Source organism: Cebus imitator, unplaced genomic scaffold, assembly GCF_001604975.1.
Source record: "Cebus imitator isolate Cc_AM_T3 unplaced genomic scaffold, Cebus_imitator-1.0 Scaffold657, whole genome shotgun sequence".
Taxonomy (NCBI): domain Eukaryota; kingdom Metazoa; phylum Chordata; class Mammalia; order Primates; family Cebidae; genus Cebus; species Cebus imitator.
Window position 1 is genome coordinate 162,505 of NW_016107972.1, and position 14,463 is coordinate 176,967.

Consider the following 14,463-nt stretch of genomic DNA (forward strand, 5'->3'; position numbering starts at 1 on the left):
TTCTCGAGACAGAGTTTCACTATTGTCTCCCGGGCCGGAGTGCAATGACATGATCTCGGCTCATTGCAACCTCTGCCTCCCAGGTTCAAGCGATTCTCCTGCCTCAGCCTCTGAAGTAGCTGGGATATTACAGGCATGTACCACCATGCCTGGCTAATTTTGTATTTTTAGTAGAGATGGGGTTTCACTATGTTGTCCAGGCTGGTCTTGAACTCCTGATCTCAGGTTATCTGCCCGCCTTGGCCTCCCAAAGAGTTGGGATTACAGGTATCAGCCACCGTGCCTGGCCTCTTTTTTCATTTTCTTTAAAAAAAATTTTGGCACTAGTATCACTAACCAATAACAAAATTTATTTATTTATTTATTTATTTTTGAGACAGTCTTGAGTGCAGTGGCATGATCATGGCTACCTGTGGCCTCGACCTCCAGGGCCTCAGGCGATTCTCCTGCCTTAGCTACCCAAGTAGCTGGGACTACAGTTGTGTGCCGCTGCACCTGGCCAATTTTTGTTTTTCTTTTGTAGAAATGGAGTTTCACCATGTTGCCCAGGCTGGTCTGTAACTCCTGGGCTCAAGTGATCTACCCACCTTGGTGTCCCAAAGTGCTGGGATCATAGATGTGAGCCACCCTGCTCAGCTAAAAGGTTTATTCTTAATTTGATGTGTACTGTGGTCTTCACTCCTAGTTTCAATAACCTATTGGGTGCTTGGGACTACTTGTACATGTACCACATCCTATAGTTTTACTTCACCCAGTGATCAAGCTTTGGGCAAAGGAGAAATTCAGTTTTCAGTGGCATCATTGGAAGTATTATGGTTTGTACTTAAACGTGTATCAACACATTCTTTTGATAAATAGAAATAGTAACAAAATATGAATTTTAAGTGTGTGAGGAGATAAAGAACATTGCTTATTTGTTCTTGAAAATAACAGTGATTCAAATATTTCATTCAGATTTACCTATGCCTAATGAAAAAAATGATGCAGAACTTGATTCTCCACCTTCAAAGAAAAAAAGATTAGGTTTTTTCCAGACATATGATACAGAATATTTAAAAGTTGGTTTTATTATCTGTCCTGGATCAAAAGAAAGTTCACCAAGGCCACAGTGTGTCATTTGTGGAGAGATCTTACCCAGTGAAAACATGAAGCCAGCAAATCTTTCTCATCATTTGAAGACAAAACATTCAGAATTAGAAAACAAACCAGTAGATTTTTTTGAACAAAAATCTCTAGAAATGGAGTGTCGAAATAGTTCTTTAAAAAAGTATTTACTAGTTGAAAAGTCACTTGTGAAAGCTTCTTACTTAATTGCTTTCCAAACTGCTGCAAGCAAGAAGCCATTCTCCATTGCTGAAGAATTAATTAAACCGTATTTAGTAGAAATGTGTTCAGAAGTTTTGGGTTCAAGTGCTGGAGACAAAATGAAAACAATTCCACTTTCTAATATTACAATTCAACACAGGATTGATGAACTATCCGCAGATATTGAAGACCAGCTGATTCAGAAGGTCAGAGAGTCAAAGTGGTTTGCCCTTCAGATAGATGAGTCATCAGATATCTCAAATATCACACTTCTTTTGTGCTATATTCGTTTCATTGATTATGATTGTCATGATGTAAAAGAAGAATTATTATTTTGCATTGAAATGCCTATTCAAATAACTGGTTGTGAAATATTTGAACTAATAAATAAATATATTGATAGTAAATCTCTGAATTGGAAACATTGTGTTGGTATCTGCACCGATGGGGCTGCAAGCATGACTGGCAGGTATTCTGGTTTAAAAGCAAAAATTCAAGAAGTTGCCATGAATACAGCGGCATTTACACATTGTTTTATTCACCGTGAACATTTAGCCGCAGAAAAGTTGTCTCCATGTTTACATAAAATTCTTTTGCAGTCAGCACAAATTTTAAGTTTTGTAAAGAGCAATGCATTAAATTCACGTATGTTAACAATTTTATGTGAAGAGATGGGGTCTGAGCACGTGAGTTTACCGCTTCATGCTGAAGTACGCTGGATATCAAGAGGGAGAATGTTAAAAAGATTATTTGAATTACGACATGAGATTGAAATATTCTTAAGTCAAAAGCATTCAGATTTGGCCAAGTATTTTCATGATGAGGAATGGGTTGCAAAGCTGGCCTACTTATCAGATATATTTTCACTTATAAATGAATTAAATTTAAGTCTCCAAGGAACTTTGACTACTTTCTTCAATTTGTGTAATAAAATTGACGTATTTAAGAGAAAGTTAAAAATGTGGTTGAAGTGCACACAAGAGAATGATTATGACATGTTCCCTTCATTTTCTGAATTCTCAAATTCATCAGACTTAAATATGACAGAGATCACAAGGATTATTTTTGAGCACCTGGAAGGACTTTCTCAAGTCTTCAGTGACTGTTTTCCACCAGAACAAGACTTACGTTCAGGAAATTTGTGGATAATTAACCCTTTTATGAATCACCAAAATAATAATCTCACCGACTTCGAAGAAGAAAAGCTAACACAGCTATCTTCAGATTTAGGATTGCAATCAGTATTTAAATCAGTGTCTGTAACTCAATTTTGGATAAATGCAAAGGCAAGATACCCAGAACTCCATGAAAAGGCAATGAGATTTTTATTACCCTTTTCAACTGTTTATTTATGTGATGCTGCCTTTTCAGCTTTGACTGAGTCAAAACAAAGAAATCTGTCAGTTTCTGGCCCTGCCCTAAGACTTGCAGTCACATCTTTAATTCCAAGGATAGAAAAATTAGTGAAAGAGAAAGAGTAGCAACATGCACATTGCTTATCAGTGTCAATAATTTTGTGTTAAGTTTTGTATAAGTATCCTAAAAGATAATTTCCTAATGTGGATTTGTGTTTTTGGTGATTAAATGTTTTAATAATTTTTCCTTTTTTTTGTTGAGGAATTTAATAATTATGATTTTATAAATAATTATGTATCATTATAATCTAGGATAGAAAATGTGGTTATTTCATTAATAAATTTGGATTAGTGACAAAGACTGCAGGTAATGAGAGGCCCATTTTATAATGTAACAGCACAACTTGCATGTTAGAAACAGCTTGGCCTTGAGAAGCAAGTGGAACATTTCAGTCTTTCAGCCAACCAGTTACTTAGCCCAGCAAGGCTGTGAGTAGATGGAAAACATAGATCTTTTTTTTTTTTTGAGACGGAGTTTTGCTCTTGTTGCCCAGGCTGGAGTGCAATGGTGAGATCTCAGCTCACCGCAACCTCTGCCTGGTACAAGCGGTATCTCTGGTTCAAGCGATTCTCTTGCCTCAGCCTCCCAGGTAACTGGGGTTACAGGTGTGCGCCACCACACAGCTATTGTATTTTTTTAGTAGAGACGGAGTTTCACCATGTTGGTGAGGTCAAACTCCTGACCTCAGGTGATCCACCTGCCTCGGACTTCCAAAGTACTGGGATTACAAATGTGAGCCACCATGCCAGGCAAGAAAAGATAGATCTAAGCAGCTTGGGTAACAAGAAATGGAAGCAGCAGGGAGGGTTGAGACCCCTGTTTGGGGCCTCTCTGGCCCACTATACCAGGGCTTAGCAAACTTTTTAAATATAAAGAGCGAGATAGTAAATATTTTCAGCTTTGCAGTCCATACTGTCACAACTACTCAATTCTGCAGATGCAGTGCAAAAGCAGCCATAGACGATATGCAGATGAGTGTGGCTGTGTTTAAATAAAACTTATTTGTGAACACTGAAATATGAATTTCATATAATTTTGATGTCACACAAGCTTCTTTAAAAAATGTTTTTATCATAAACAGTGTAAACTTATTAGCTTGGGGGAAGGGGAGATGCATGGGAAAAAATCAGATAGCTAGTCAAATTTGGCCCATGGTTTGCCCATCCCAGCTCTAGAGATTTCCAGGTAAGAGCAGATGGGCCAGGAGTGGCTTTGTAGGGCTTTGTTCAGTGAAAGCCTCTCTATCCATCGCTGCAAGTATCTGAATTTTCAGACACCTTTCACATTTCAATCTCAGCTGAGAGAAATTAGAGGGAAAAGATATCTCAGGCAAAGACAGAAAAGAAACTTATTTAACTACTGGTTATTGATTTATTGCTTATAACTTTATAAATTAATTTACAAATAACTTTCTGAGCTCTTAACGTGTGTAGGCACTGTCCTAGGCCTGTTATACAAACTGTGGAGAACTGAGTTATCCGCATATGCAGAGGCAGATACTGAGGACGGTTGGGGTTGGATGACAGCGCAGATCCCACAGCTAGCGTGGCACAGGCAGGTACGAAGCCCTGGAGTCTTTTGATGGTAGCTGAGCCGCATCCAGACACCCACCCGTGTCCGCCCGCACTCCGTATTGGCTGAGAATCACTCTCTGAATCCAAAGGCGCCGGTTTAGTCAATTACGAGCCAGTGGTCCTCGAGTATCCCCACCTGTGAGATGGGGGCGCCCTGCCCTAGTGCTGGAGCCTCGCGACCCCCTGGAGGGCGGGGTACGGGAGCTCTGGCGCGAGTCTTCCGGCTGCCCCCGGGAGGGAGGAAATGAGCCGGCGGCAGGGGCGGGTTTTCGGCGGGGCCAACCCTCGGACGGGCTAGCTCGGTGTCCCGCGGGGCGAGCGCAGCCATGGCGCTCCTGCTCTCGGTGCTGCGCGTGCTGCTGGGAGGCTTCTTCGCGCTCGTGGGGGCGGCCAAGCTCTCGGAGCAGATCTCGGCTTCAGTTTCGGAGCGGATGGTGAGCGGCGCGGGCGGGCGGCCGGGGATCGGGCCCGCGGCGGCGTGTGGTCCGCCCCGCCGCTCCCCGACCCCGGCCCGGCGGGCCGTCTTCAGGCTTCCGAGGCTAAGCTGGAGGAGCTGGGGGAAAGCGCCTGGCTTTCGACTGAGGCGCGGGTCCTGCCTGGGGAGTTCCTCGAGTTCTCTGGACCTTCCCTAGACGGAAGGGGACAGAACCTCCCCTTCCTGCTAAGCATTGATGGCCCCAGGGAAAAGTCGAGTCTTAGGAGGTTCCCCGGGACCCTGGGGGAGGAAGATGCAGTGGAAAAACGACTGAGCTCCCTCCCTGCTCTCTTCTCCCTTTTCACCGTTTGCCTCAGTTCTTAGGAAGTTCGTGTGGCTGGGGTGTAGTAATCCTGGCTTTGCAGGATAGGAAGCCCGCCCTGAAGGGCAAGTATATCTACTAAAGGCTGTACATCTAGTCAGGAAGCGGGACGCAAACTAGACACTCCTAACTCGGAACCCAGGAGTCGTTTTCATGAAGACTGAGAGGGAAGCCCCGAGGTCGTCTTTCAGCCTTCTGTCTAGTTCCAGATTCACGGGAAAGCTTTCATGTCCTGCTCACCAATCTCCCCAGTCCCTCAAAAGAGCCAGACTTGGAGACCCCTGCTGACCTCCCTCTCCAAGGCCTGGATACATCCTCAGAGACAGACGGCTTGGAGCTGCTTCTCTGCAGAGCTGAGGAAGGGAGGTAGAGCAGAGGGAGGGAGGTAGAGCTGAGGAGTGGGAACAGAAAAAAGTAACTCCGAAAGTCAGGATGAAGTTGTCATTTGGCTCAGGGGAGGACATGCCTTGACAAGAAGAGCCACTTTGAGCCCACCTAACCTTGCCCTTGTGTCTGCCTCGGTGGGATCCAGGACCCAGCAAAGGAGACTGATTCAAGGTGGAATCTGTTTAATGAGCCCTTCCACCTCTGTCCCACCTCCAAGTATTCCCTGCACATCAACCTTAAGAGAAACCAGGCCAGGCACAAAGGAAAACCAGCCAAGCCCAGCTTCCTCCTCCTGGGATTTGGGGCTGGGTTGTAACCTCTTGACAGGTCTAGTGAGAAAATCAGTCTCTGTACCACTTGGAGCATGGAGCCTGTTTCTTGATTCCAAAGCTCAGCGCTGCAGGGCAGCCCTCTCCTCTCCAGGCTGACCTCAGGCCTGGGCCTGACCTAGAGTAGTAGTAGTTCTTTTGTCGGGGGAGTTAAGGGTACAGGCATAGATATGCTGTGGAGCATCTGGGCAGCACATCTCTGATGAGCATGGCTGACAGGCCTTCCTTGCCACCCCTAGAAAGCCCTGTTCGTGCAGTTTGCTGAGGTGTTCCCGCTGAAGGTGTTTGGCTACCAGCCAGATCCCCTGAGCTACCAAACAGCTGTGGGCTTCCTGGAACTGCTGGCTGGGCTGCTGCTGGTCACAGGCCCACCGATGCTGCAAGAGATCAGTAACTTGTTCTTGATTCTGCTCATGATGGGTAAGGGGGCCAACTGGCCTGAGAAAATGGGGTCTTCTGGGGGAGGATGATGGAAAGACCTGGGTGTTCCCTCGTACTGTTGTCACCCTTTTTTCCCTCTGGAATCAAGAGCACTTCTGCTCTACCACAGTTTCCATGGTCTTCAGATTAGCACAGGTATTTTTTAAACTTAATGTGCTAAAACACTATCACATGTTAAGTGTACCTTCTACCTCCTCAATTCTAATGGCTGCATAGTATTCCCTTTCGAAGATGTATTGCAAGCTTAGCACCTCTGCCCCTTCCTCCACATGCCCACTCCTGGGATGAGGGGATGGGGCAGCAGCTGCCATTTGATGTGTGTCTGGCAGATTGGTGTAGAGAGCAGGGAAGCTGGGAAACCTTGAACAGGAAGGCAGAGAATTTCCCTAGAGAGTCCCCCTCCTAGAAGCTCTGCCCACAGGAACTGCTGATGTACAAAGACAGCTGCTGCTTCAAAGGTCAGATATCTTCAGGCTTTTCTGTATGCCCTGGCATCTGTTACCATTGCTGCCACCGCTACCAGGCTTGCTTCCATCTCTGCGCTTCTCTCATTTTCAGACCTTTCCCATACCTCCAACCAACAGCCCCTGGGCTAATCCTTCCCTCCATCTTAATCCTGGTAGATGTAGGATTAAGAAAGGAGAAGGAGCTGGGCTCGGTGGCTCATGTTGGTAATCCCAGCACTTTGGGAGGCCAAGGTGGGTGGATCCCCTGAGGTCAGGAGTTCAAGACCAGCCTGACCAACATGATGAAACCCTGTCTCTACTAAAAATACAAAAATTAGCCGGGTGTGGTGTTGTAATTCCAGCTACTCAGGAAGCTGAGCTAGGAGAATCACTTGAACTCAGGAGGTAGAGGTTTCAGTGAGTCGAGATAGCACCATTGCCTTCCAGCCTGGACGACAGAGCAAGACTCTGTCTCAAAAAAAAAAAAAAAAAAAAAAAGGATCAGGGAGAATTTGGCTGGGTGGTTTCTGTTTCTTTCTTGTCCTCTGAGAGGGGCAACTGTTGACACTGCTACTGTTGTTCAAGAGGCTTAAATTTCCTGGTCCTGCATTCTCCGGGAGGCCAGAGGTGAGTGCAGCTAGTTTTGGGAATGTGCGTTGGGAGTGGTAGGGGTGTTTAATAGGAGGGCTTGGGCTGAAGTGGGTCAGCCTAAACGGGAGAGCCCTGAGCTCCTGGATCTCCTGGGTTCTTCCAGGAAGCCTCAGGGACCTCACTTTCCATTCCAGGGGCCATCTTCACCTTGGCAGCTCTAAAAGAGTCACTAAGCACCTGCATCCCAGCCATCATCTGCCTGCTGTTCCTGCTGCTGCTGGATGTCGGCCAGCTCTTAGCCCAAACTAAGAAGGTGGTCAGACCCACTAGGAAGAAGACTCTAAGTACATTTGAGGAATCCTGGAAGTAGAGCATCTCTGCCTCTTTATGCCATGCAGCTGTCACAGCAGGAACATGGTAGAACACAGAGTCTATCATCTTGTTGCCAGTGTAATATCCAGGGTCAGCCAGTGCTGAAAGAGACATCTTGTCTACCTGGCCCTGCTTTCTCTTTTTAGCTTTACTATTTTGTGAGGAGTACATGTTATATATACTAACATTCCTCATGTCATATGAAAATACAAAATAAGCAAAAAAGAAATTTAAATCAGCCAAAATTCTGATGCCCCAAATAACCACTTTTAATGCCTTGGTGTAACTATACCTCTGAACTTTTTTCTGTGCCTTTAAACAGATATATATATTTTTTTAATGAAAATGAAACCATATATCCTACTTTATTCCCTCCTTTTAAAACCTAATATACTATAAGACCATTTCATGTCTCTTTTGCCTCATTGTTAATGGCTGCATAGTACTCCATTGTAAGGAGTACTGTATTTACTCAATCCCCCGCCATGAGGAACATTTGGGTTATTCTCAATTTTTTGCTATAATAAGCCTCACAGTAAATTGCCTTTGCATACTTATTTTCTTCCCCTAGACGTGAAGGTGCTGGTTAAAAAAATGTAGGTTTTTTGAACCTACTTGCATATTTTTAAGGGTTTTAATGCATATTTAAGATGTACAAGTTCTGTATGGCAGAGCATAAGTATTTGCTTCTGCCTGTGCCCTTTGAGCCACATTAGAGATTCCCTCCCACTCCTTTTTTTCTCTGACACATTAGATTTGCAGAACTAACAGGCAGGCATTGAGTCATTCTATAGAACCTGAAATCAAACTCTGGTGGCGACCTGTGGCACCCAGTCCAGTGCTCCTTGACACCTACGTGGAAGCGGGGGACAGCCAACTCCATGAAATGCGAATGGTACAGCAGGGCCCAAAGCCTGGGAGGAATCCCAGAGGTCCTTGGGGGTAGGAAGGGTGCATATGTGTGACATTTCTTGGGGAAAAAGTGGACAGTATGTTAGGGCACCCGCCATTATGCTGCCCTCGTTGTCTTAGCTTGGCAGGGCTGTGGGCTTTTGGGAAGTGATGTACCTCCCATAAGGGAACATAGTGAGAAACAGCTCACTTATTTATGCAAATATTCTAGCTATCAGCCTACAAATTGCTTTGAGGGTGTGAACAATGGCTTTTGGGAGGCCACAGGAGTGAAAGAAGTCTCTGTTACTCCATTTCATGTTCACTACAAAATGCTAATTCCCATTCTGACTAGTGTGAACCTCAGGCAAGGTGACACTCGCAGTTGGATTTTTTTTTTCTTGTGTCTGAAAGCACAGTGGTGCAGTCTGCCTATAGTAAGGATAGATTACACATAAATAAATGATAGTGTCAAAGCAATAAGGAAAACTTTTCTCTCATGTAAGAGGTCCAGAGATACCCGCTTCAGTTTCAATGTTGTTTAATTTGACTGCCTAATGATGGCATCAAGAATCAACATTCTTTAAACTTTCTGCTCTGCTGCTTTCAGTGTATTGGCTGTGTGAAATAGCTGCAGCAGCTCCAGACAGCATTTGCTATAATACTGAAAGGTGAAAAGAGAGGAAGGGTGCCTTAGAAGACCCTAGATTTTCCCACAGATCTCACTGGCCAGAATTATGTCCCATTTCCATTCCTAGACTAATCACTGGCAGGAGAATGGAATTCCCATGATGGACTTAGACTAAAATTTACCGGCCAGGCGCGGTGGCTCACACCTGTAATACCAGCACTTTGGTAGGCCGAGGTGGGCAGATCACCTGAGGTCAGGAGACCAGCCTGATCAACACGGAGAAACCCATCTCTACTAAAAATACAAAATTCGCTGGGTGTGGTGGCACATGCCTGTAATTCCATCTACTTGGGAGGCTGAGGCGGGAGAATCACTTGAACCCGGGAGGCGGAGGTTGTGGTGAGACGAGATCATGCCATTACACTCCAGCCTGGGCAACAAAAGGAAAATAATTACATCTCAAAAAAAAAAATTTACCCACACTGGTCAGCAAGGAAGAAGAGGGCATAGACAATGGTTTCTGTCACTTACTAGCTTATTTGCAATATTGCTTATTGATATTGTTAAACATCGATTTATTTTACAGGTGAGAAAATGGATTTGGAAAGCTTAAGTGCCTGTGTATCAGACCTGGAACTAGACCTAAGGCCTAATTGATTCCAGAACCCAAACTTTTCACTGCAGCAGCTGCCAAAGCTGAAAATGGACAGGCATGGCACCCCTGCTCTGTTCAACCTGAGGGTAGAGGGGATGACCTGTCTGGTGTGATGAAATCTGCCCTGCTTTTCAGCATTTTCCCTCTGCTTGGATTTTTTTTTTTTTTTTTTTTTGAGATGGGGTTTTGCCATGTTGGCCAGGCTGGTCTCGAATTCCTGAGCTCAGGTGATCCCCCTGCATCTGCCTTCCAAAGTGCTGGGATTACAGGCATTAGCCACCGTGCCTGGTCTTGCCTGGAAGTTTTGAAGCCCCTAGGATCCTGGCCTTATACTTTCTCTACCCTTCCAGGATGGACTTTGAGTAAAACCTCTTGCAGCTAGCATTAGATTGAGGGTGCCTGTTTACCAAGTCTGAGCCTGTAGGCTGATAAGCAGCCACGGGGCCCCCCAAGCTTAGCTGTAGGACTGCCCAGCAGCTGCAGGAAAGTCAGGGTGCTAGAGGAGTAGGCTGGCCAGCTGGTGTGTACAAGCAGTTGGGATTGACAGCAGCAGGACGATCTTGAGCTCAGGCAGTGCCTTCTTAGTAGTGCAAGGAGAAGCCAGACCTCAGGAAATGTGCCCCCCCAAACTACAGCCTAAATCTAGGTCAGCTCAGCATGATGACGTTCAGTTTCCTGCCCTTCCTAATATGTTTTTATCTCCCTCCCTGTGCTGAAGGCCCTCCTGTCCTCTGATGACACTCCCTTCCCTTGGGGCCCTGGCTGCATCCCCACAAACCTAGCTCATAGCTGCCACAGGTGGGCTCCAGCCCTTCCAGCTGTTGGGCCTATTCTTCATGTCGTTTTTTGGGATTAGCTGGCTGATGAGAGGGTCTGGGATGTGTGGGTGGGAGGGAATTCTGCCCTGTCTCAGATCCTTAAAGTCAGGACCCCAGAGAGAGCTCCAGCAGCCATTATAGCAAGAGGTAAGAAAGGAACAGTCTGGGCCAGGCACAGTGGCTCTGTAATCCTATAATCATGGCACACTGGGAGGCCGAGGCAGGTGGATCACAAGGTCAGGAGTTCCAGACCAGCCTGGCCAACATAGTGAAACCCTGTTTCCACTAAAAATACAAAAATTAGCCAGTCGTGTTGGTGCATGCCTGTAGTCCCAGCTACTCGGGAGGCTGAGGCAGGAGAATTGCTTGAACCCTGGAGGCGGAGGTTGTGGTGAGCTGAGATCGTGCCACTGTACTCCAGCCTAGGCAACAGACTGTCTTAAAAAAAAAATAAAAATAAAAAAAGGAACAATCTGGTAGGATGGCAGGGGATGGGTCAGGGTGGGGCTACAGCCATGAAGAACAGAACAGAGGAAATGGCGAAAGGAAATACACTTACCCAGGGTCTCAGAAGGGATTGGAGCCTGAAATGCTCAAAGGCAGAAATCCAAATTTTGGAAGAACTGAGTTTTAGGACCTCCTAAGGGTGTGTAAGTGTGTCACAAATAGTATCAGGACATTGATTTGTGCACTTAACCTCCCTTGGGGAGAGGGTAGGAATATGCCCAGATGTTTCTGTGTTGTTTTGTGTGCCTGGGGTGTTTGTTTCTCTGACACTGTGTGTGCCTGTGTTCGTGTACACATTTATCTGTGTGCCGCCTAGAAGGGAAGGGAGCTAACAGTAATGAAGTATCTCCCCAGTGACAGCCACAGGGCTCAGTTTTACTTATGTTTTCTCATAATCCTCCCAACAATCCAGTGAGGTAGGTATTTTAATCTCCATTTTACTGCAGCAAAGACAGGCTCAGTGAAGCTGAGTAATTTGCCCAAGGTCACATGGCAAATAGATGTGTGTATCTAGAATCTGCTTGATTGCTGGGTGTGTGCAGTTTTTGCTTTTCTGTCCAAAGTTTTGAGTCTGACCCAGGACTTCTTTGTAGTCAAAAAGTGACAGGGAGGAAACAGGCTGGGAAGGCTTGAGAGTGGCAGAACTTTTTCAGCCCACCCAAGGGTGCTGCAGGCAAGCGCTGGCGCAGCTCTCTAGCAGAGGACCAACGCAAGTCCGAGGTCCCTGTGCACAGGCCCGTCCTGTGGGTCACTGCATCCCAAGCCCATTCCTCCATCCATGCTTCTCATCTGGGTGGCACAGGGACGGGGGGTTGGGGCTGTTTCTGGAAAGGACTCTCTTTTATATTCCAGCCTGTTTCTCCAGAACTCCCTGTAGGCTCAGCCCTATGTGGGCTTATTGCACAGGGCTGTGCCCCAACGTGTACAAACCATAATCCATCTGTGAGGGGCACCTGTACCCTCTCAGTCACCAAGGCTGGAAATTTCCAAGCTATCTAGGACTCCTGCCTCTTTCTCACTTCCCACAGCTTGTCACCAAAAACTCTGGAGTCCATCCCCTCCTCTCAGCAGCTAGCTGCTGGCCAGGTTCGGTCCTCATTCCCTCTCACATGGACTCTGCCTCTAGTGTCCCCTCCCAGCAAGTGATGAAGAAGAAATGGGGACTGGGGTGGGAGAAGACAGAATGGGGGCTGCCCTTGTGGCTAGCCTCCGCAGTAGTCTTTCTTCTGCTATTTCAAGGTCAGAGATGAACAGCAGTGCCGGGGACCTGGGTGTTGGCGACTGCAGCTCCTGGGATGATCCTGCTCGCTTCTTCATGGTGCTGGCGGCCTATGCCTTGGCGCCGGGCCTGGGGCTGCAACCCACGTGGCTGCCCCGGCAGTGTTTGTCAGCAGCGGCGCCTGGGCCAGGCCCTGCGTCTCTACCTGCTCAGCCTGGCCCTGGCCAACGTGCTCTTCACGCTCACTCTGCTGCCGTGGCTCACCTACTACCTGGGCCTGGCCCACGTGCCCCTCCCGGAGGCTGCCTGCCGCACGGCTGGGATGGCCTACCACGTGTCCACCTACCTGGCGGTGGCCTTCTTCAGAGCCGTCTTCTTGCGGGTGCTTGCGGCCTACGTGAGCCTGGTGCCAACGCTCTAGGCGCCCTCGGGCCTGGGCCCTGCTCCTGCCGGTCCCCGCTGGAGCATGGCCAAGACCATGGTCCTGGGGCTCCCGCTGGTCTTCGCCCTCTGTCTGGCGCCCTACCACCTGCTGCTGGCGCCCTGGGTGGCTGGGCGGGGCAGTGACGGAGACCGGTTTCACACCACTGCCACCCTTGACGTCCTGCCCACCCTCAGCCTGGTGCTACTGAGTCTCAACAGCTGCCTGGACCCGTTCATCTGCTGCTTTTTTGTGCACCACTTCTGCCAGGACTGCTGGGCACTGAGCTGCTGCCCTGGGAGGGGAGTGCCCAGGGTGCATGGGGCCTCCTTGGCCTCCTCCTAGAGACTTTTCTTCGGCCTCCCTGCCTGTTTCATCCCCCTGCCACCCTTCCAGTGGCATCCAGGGTGGAGAAACCTCTTTGGAAAGACCTAGATTCTGATGCTGATGCATACTACCACATACTACCCCTGTAGCTGTGAACCTCCAGGCTCATCTGGAGGGCATAGAACATTCTTTGTAACCCGAATATTCCCTGGAAGTTGCCAGCTTTTGGATACAAATAATATACCATTGTGTTTTTTTTAAACCTCTTGAGATAAAACCCAAAGTCATCATGGCCTACAAGGCCCTGTCTGATTTGGCTCTCCCTTCTCTCTAGACCTTATCCCACCACCCCTGCTTCCCTGCAGGCAGTCACCTTCTCAGGCCCAGGAACATGCCAGTCTCCTACCCTTCACGGCCTTTGCACCAGACTTGGCCAGGAATGATCTCTGTTCCTCTCTTTCACTAGGGTAGTTCTTCTTCACCCTCGCTTCCTCTAAAATAACTCCTTATAGGGAAGGCTTTCTTGGCTGGCAACACACACATACACACACACACACACACACCCCAGCACGCATGGGGCTGAATCAGATCGGATTGCTCTTTTGTAGCTCTTTTCATAATTGTAATCAAGCAATTAATTGGGTTATGTGTTGTTGTTTTCTTTCTCTCTTGCCAGAATGTATTCATGTTGATCCATAAGAAATTATCATTTTTATAAGTCCCCAAAAGTTGAATATTGGCAATTTTATTTCCATCCAATTCAATAAATTCTGTGTTTACCTTGCTCACTGCTGTATCTCCTGTGGTTGGTACTGTGCCTTGCATATAATAAGAGCTCAGTGTATCAGATGAGTGAGTGAAACCTGAATATCATTAATTTAAATTGCTTAAGTACTCACTCAGACATTCCAGTCTCTGATAGCTTTTCCTCAAGTGTTTCTGAGATTCTCCAAGCTTGTCTTACCCGCTCCCTATTATGCATTCCTAGCCCAGTCCTGATGACTGCCTCCTTCTGCTGTTGCTGGATGCCTATAGTTCTGCCGTCCCCTCCACCGTACCAAGACTTGGTGGTAACTAAGCTGGAGATCCAGCCTAATGGAGATCCAATCCCTGCTGCCTCCAGACTCTTTCATGAGTGCCAGTCTGCCAGGAGCTCCAGCTACCAGTGCTTCCCCTTCTGTGCTTTGACAACTCCACAGTCTGCTTCTAATGGGAAAGGGGACCACTCTCCTCATCCACATTATTGGGCCCCACAGCAAGACTGCCTGGGTCTCAAGGAAATCAAGCTTAATGAGTGAAGAGCAAACACTCAGTTCATTTGGCCATGTCAGCCGGT

The 14,463-nt window shown here is 47.2% G+C and overlaps 3 protein-coding genes across 3 annotated transcripts in view; all 3 read left to right on the forward strand.

The window, feature by feature from the left end:
* The window catches only part of ZMYM6 (zinc finger MYM-type containing 6), a 41,504-nt gene extending 38,597 nt beyond the window's left edge, over window positions 1–2,907 (forward strand). Inside the window, exon 15 of the mRNA XM_017518024.2 lies at window positions 955–2,907. Coding sequence (XP_017373513.1) covers window positions 955–2,786 — 1,832 coding nt within the window. The 3' untranslated portion in view covers window positions 2,787–2,907. The remainder of the gene's footprint in view (window positions 1–954) is intronic.
* An 885-nt stretch (window positions 2,908–3,792) lies between these two features.
* TMEM35B (transmembrane protein 35B) lies at window positions 3,793–9,025 on the forward strand. Its single transcript, XM_017518039.2, has 3 exons — window positions 3,793–4,729; window positions 6,048–6,228; window positions 7,481–9,025. The coding sequence occupies exons 1-3, from the start codon at window positions 4,622–4,624 to the stop codon at window positions 7,654–7,656; spliced, it is 465 nt and encodes a 154-aa protein (XP_017373528.1). The 5' UTR covers window positions 3,793–4,621; the 3' UTR covers window positions 7,657–9,025.
* On the forward strand, window positions 8,428–13,915 carry LOC108295750 (putative cuticle collagen 80). The gene is made up of 2 exons (XM_017518040.2): window positions 8,428–8,553; window positions 12,400–13,915. The coding sequence occupies exons 1-2, from the start codon at window positions 8,540–8,542 to the stop codon at window positions 12,944–12,946; spliced, it is 561 nt and encodes a 186-aa protein (XP_017373529.2). The 5' UTR covers window positions 8,428–8,539; the 3' UTR covers window positions 12,947–13,915.
* The last annotated feature ends 548 nt before the right edge of the window (window positions 13,916–14,463 follow it).

Excerpts from the sequence above, each read along its gene's own strand:
- TMEM35B (XM_017518039.2), top strand. The coding sequence starts at position 4,622 with ATGGCGCTCCTGCTCTCGGTGCTGCGCGTGCTGCTGGGAGGCTTCTTC. Across the intron at positions 4,730-6,047 it reads CTTCAGTTTCGGAGCGGATG|AAAGCCCTGTTCGTGCAGTT; the intron begins GTGAGCGGCGCG and ends TGCCACCCCTAG. Across the intron at positions 6,229-7,480 it reads CTTGATTCTGCTCATGATGG|GGGCCATCTTCACCTTGGCA; the intron begins GTAAGGGGGCCA and ends TTTCCATTCCAG.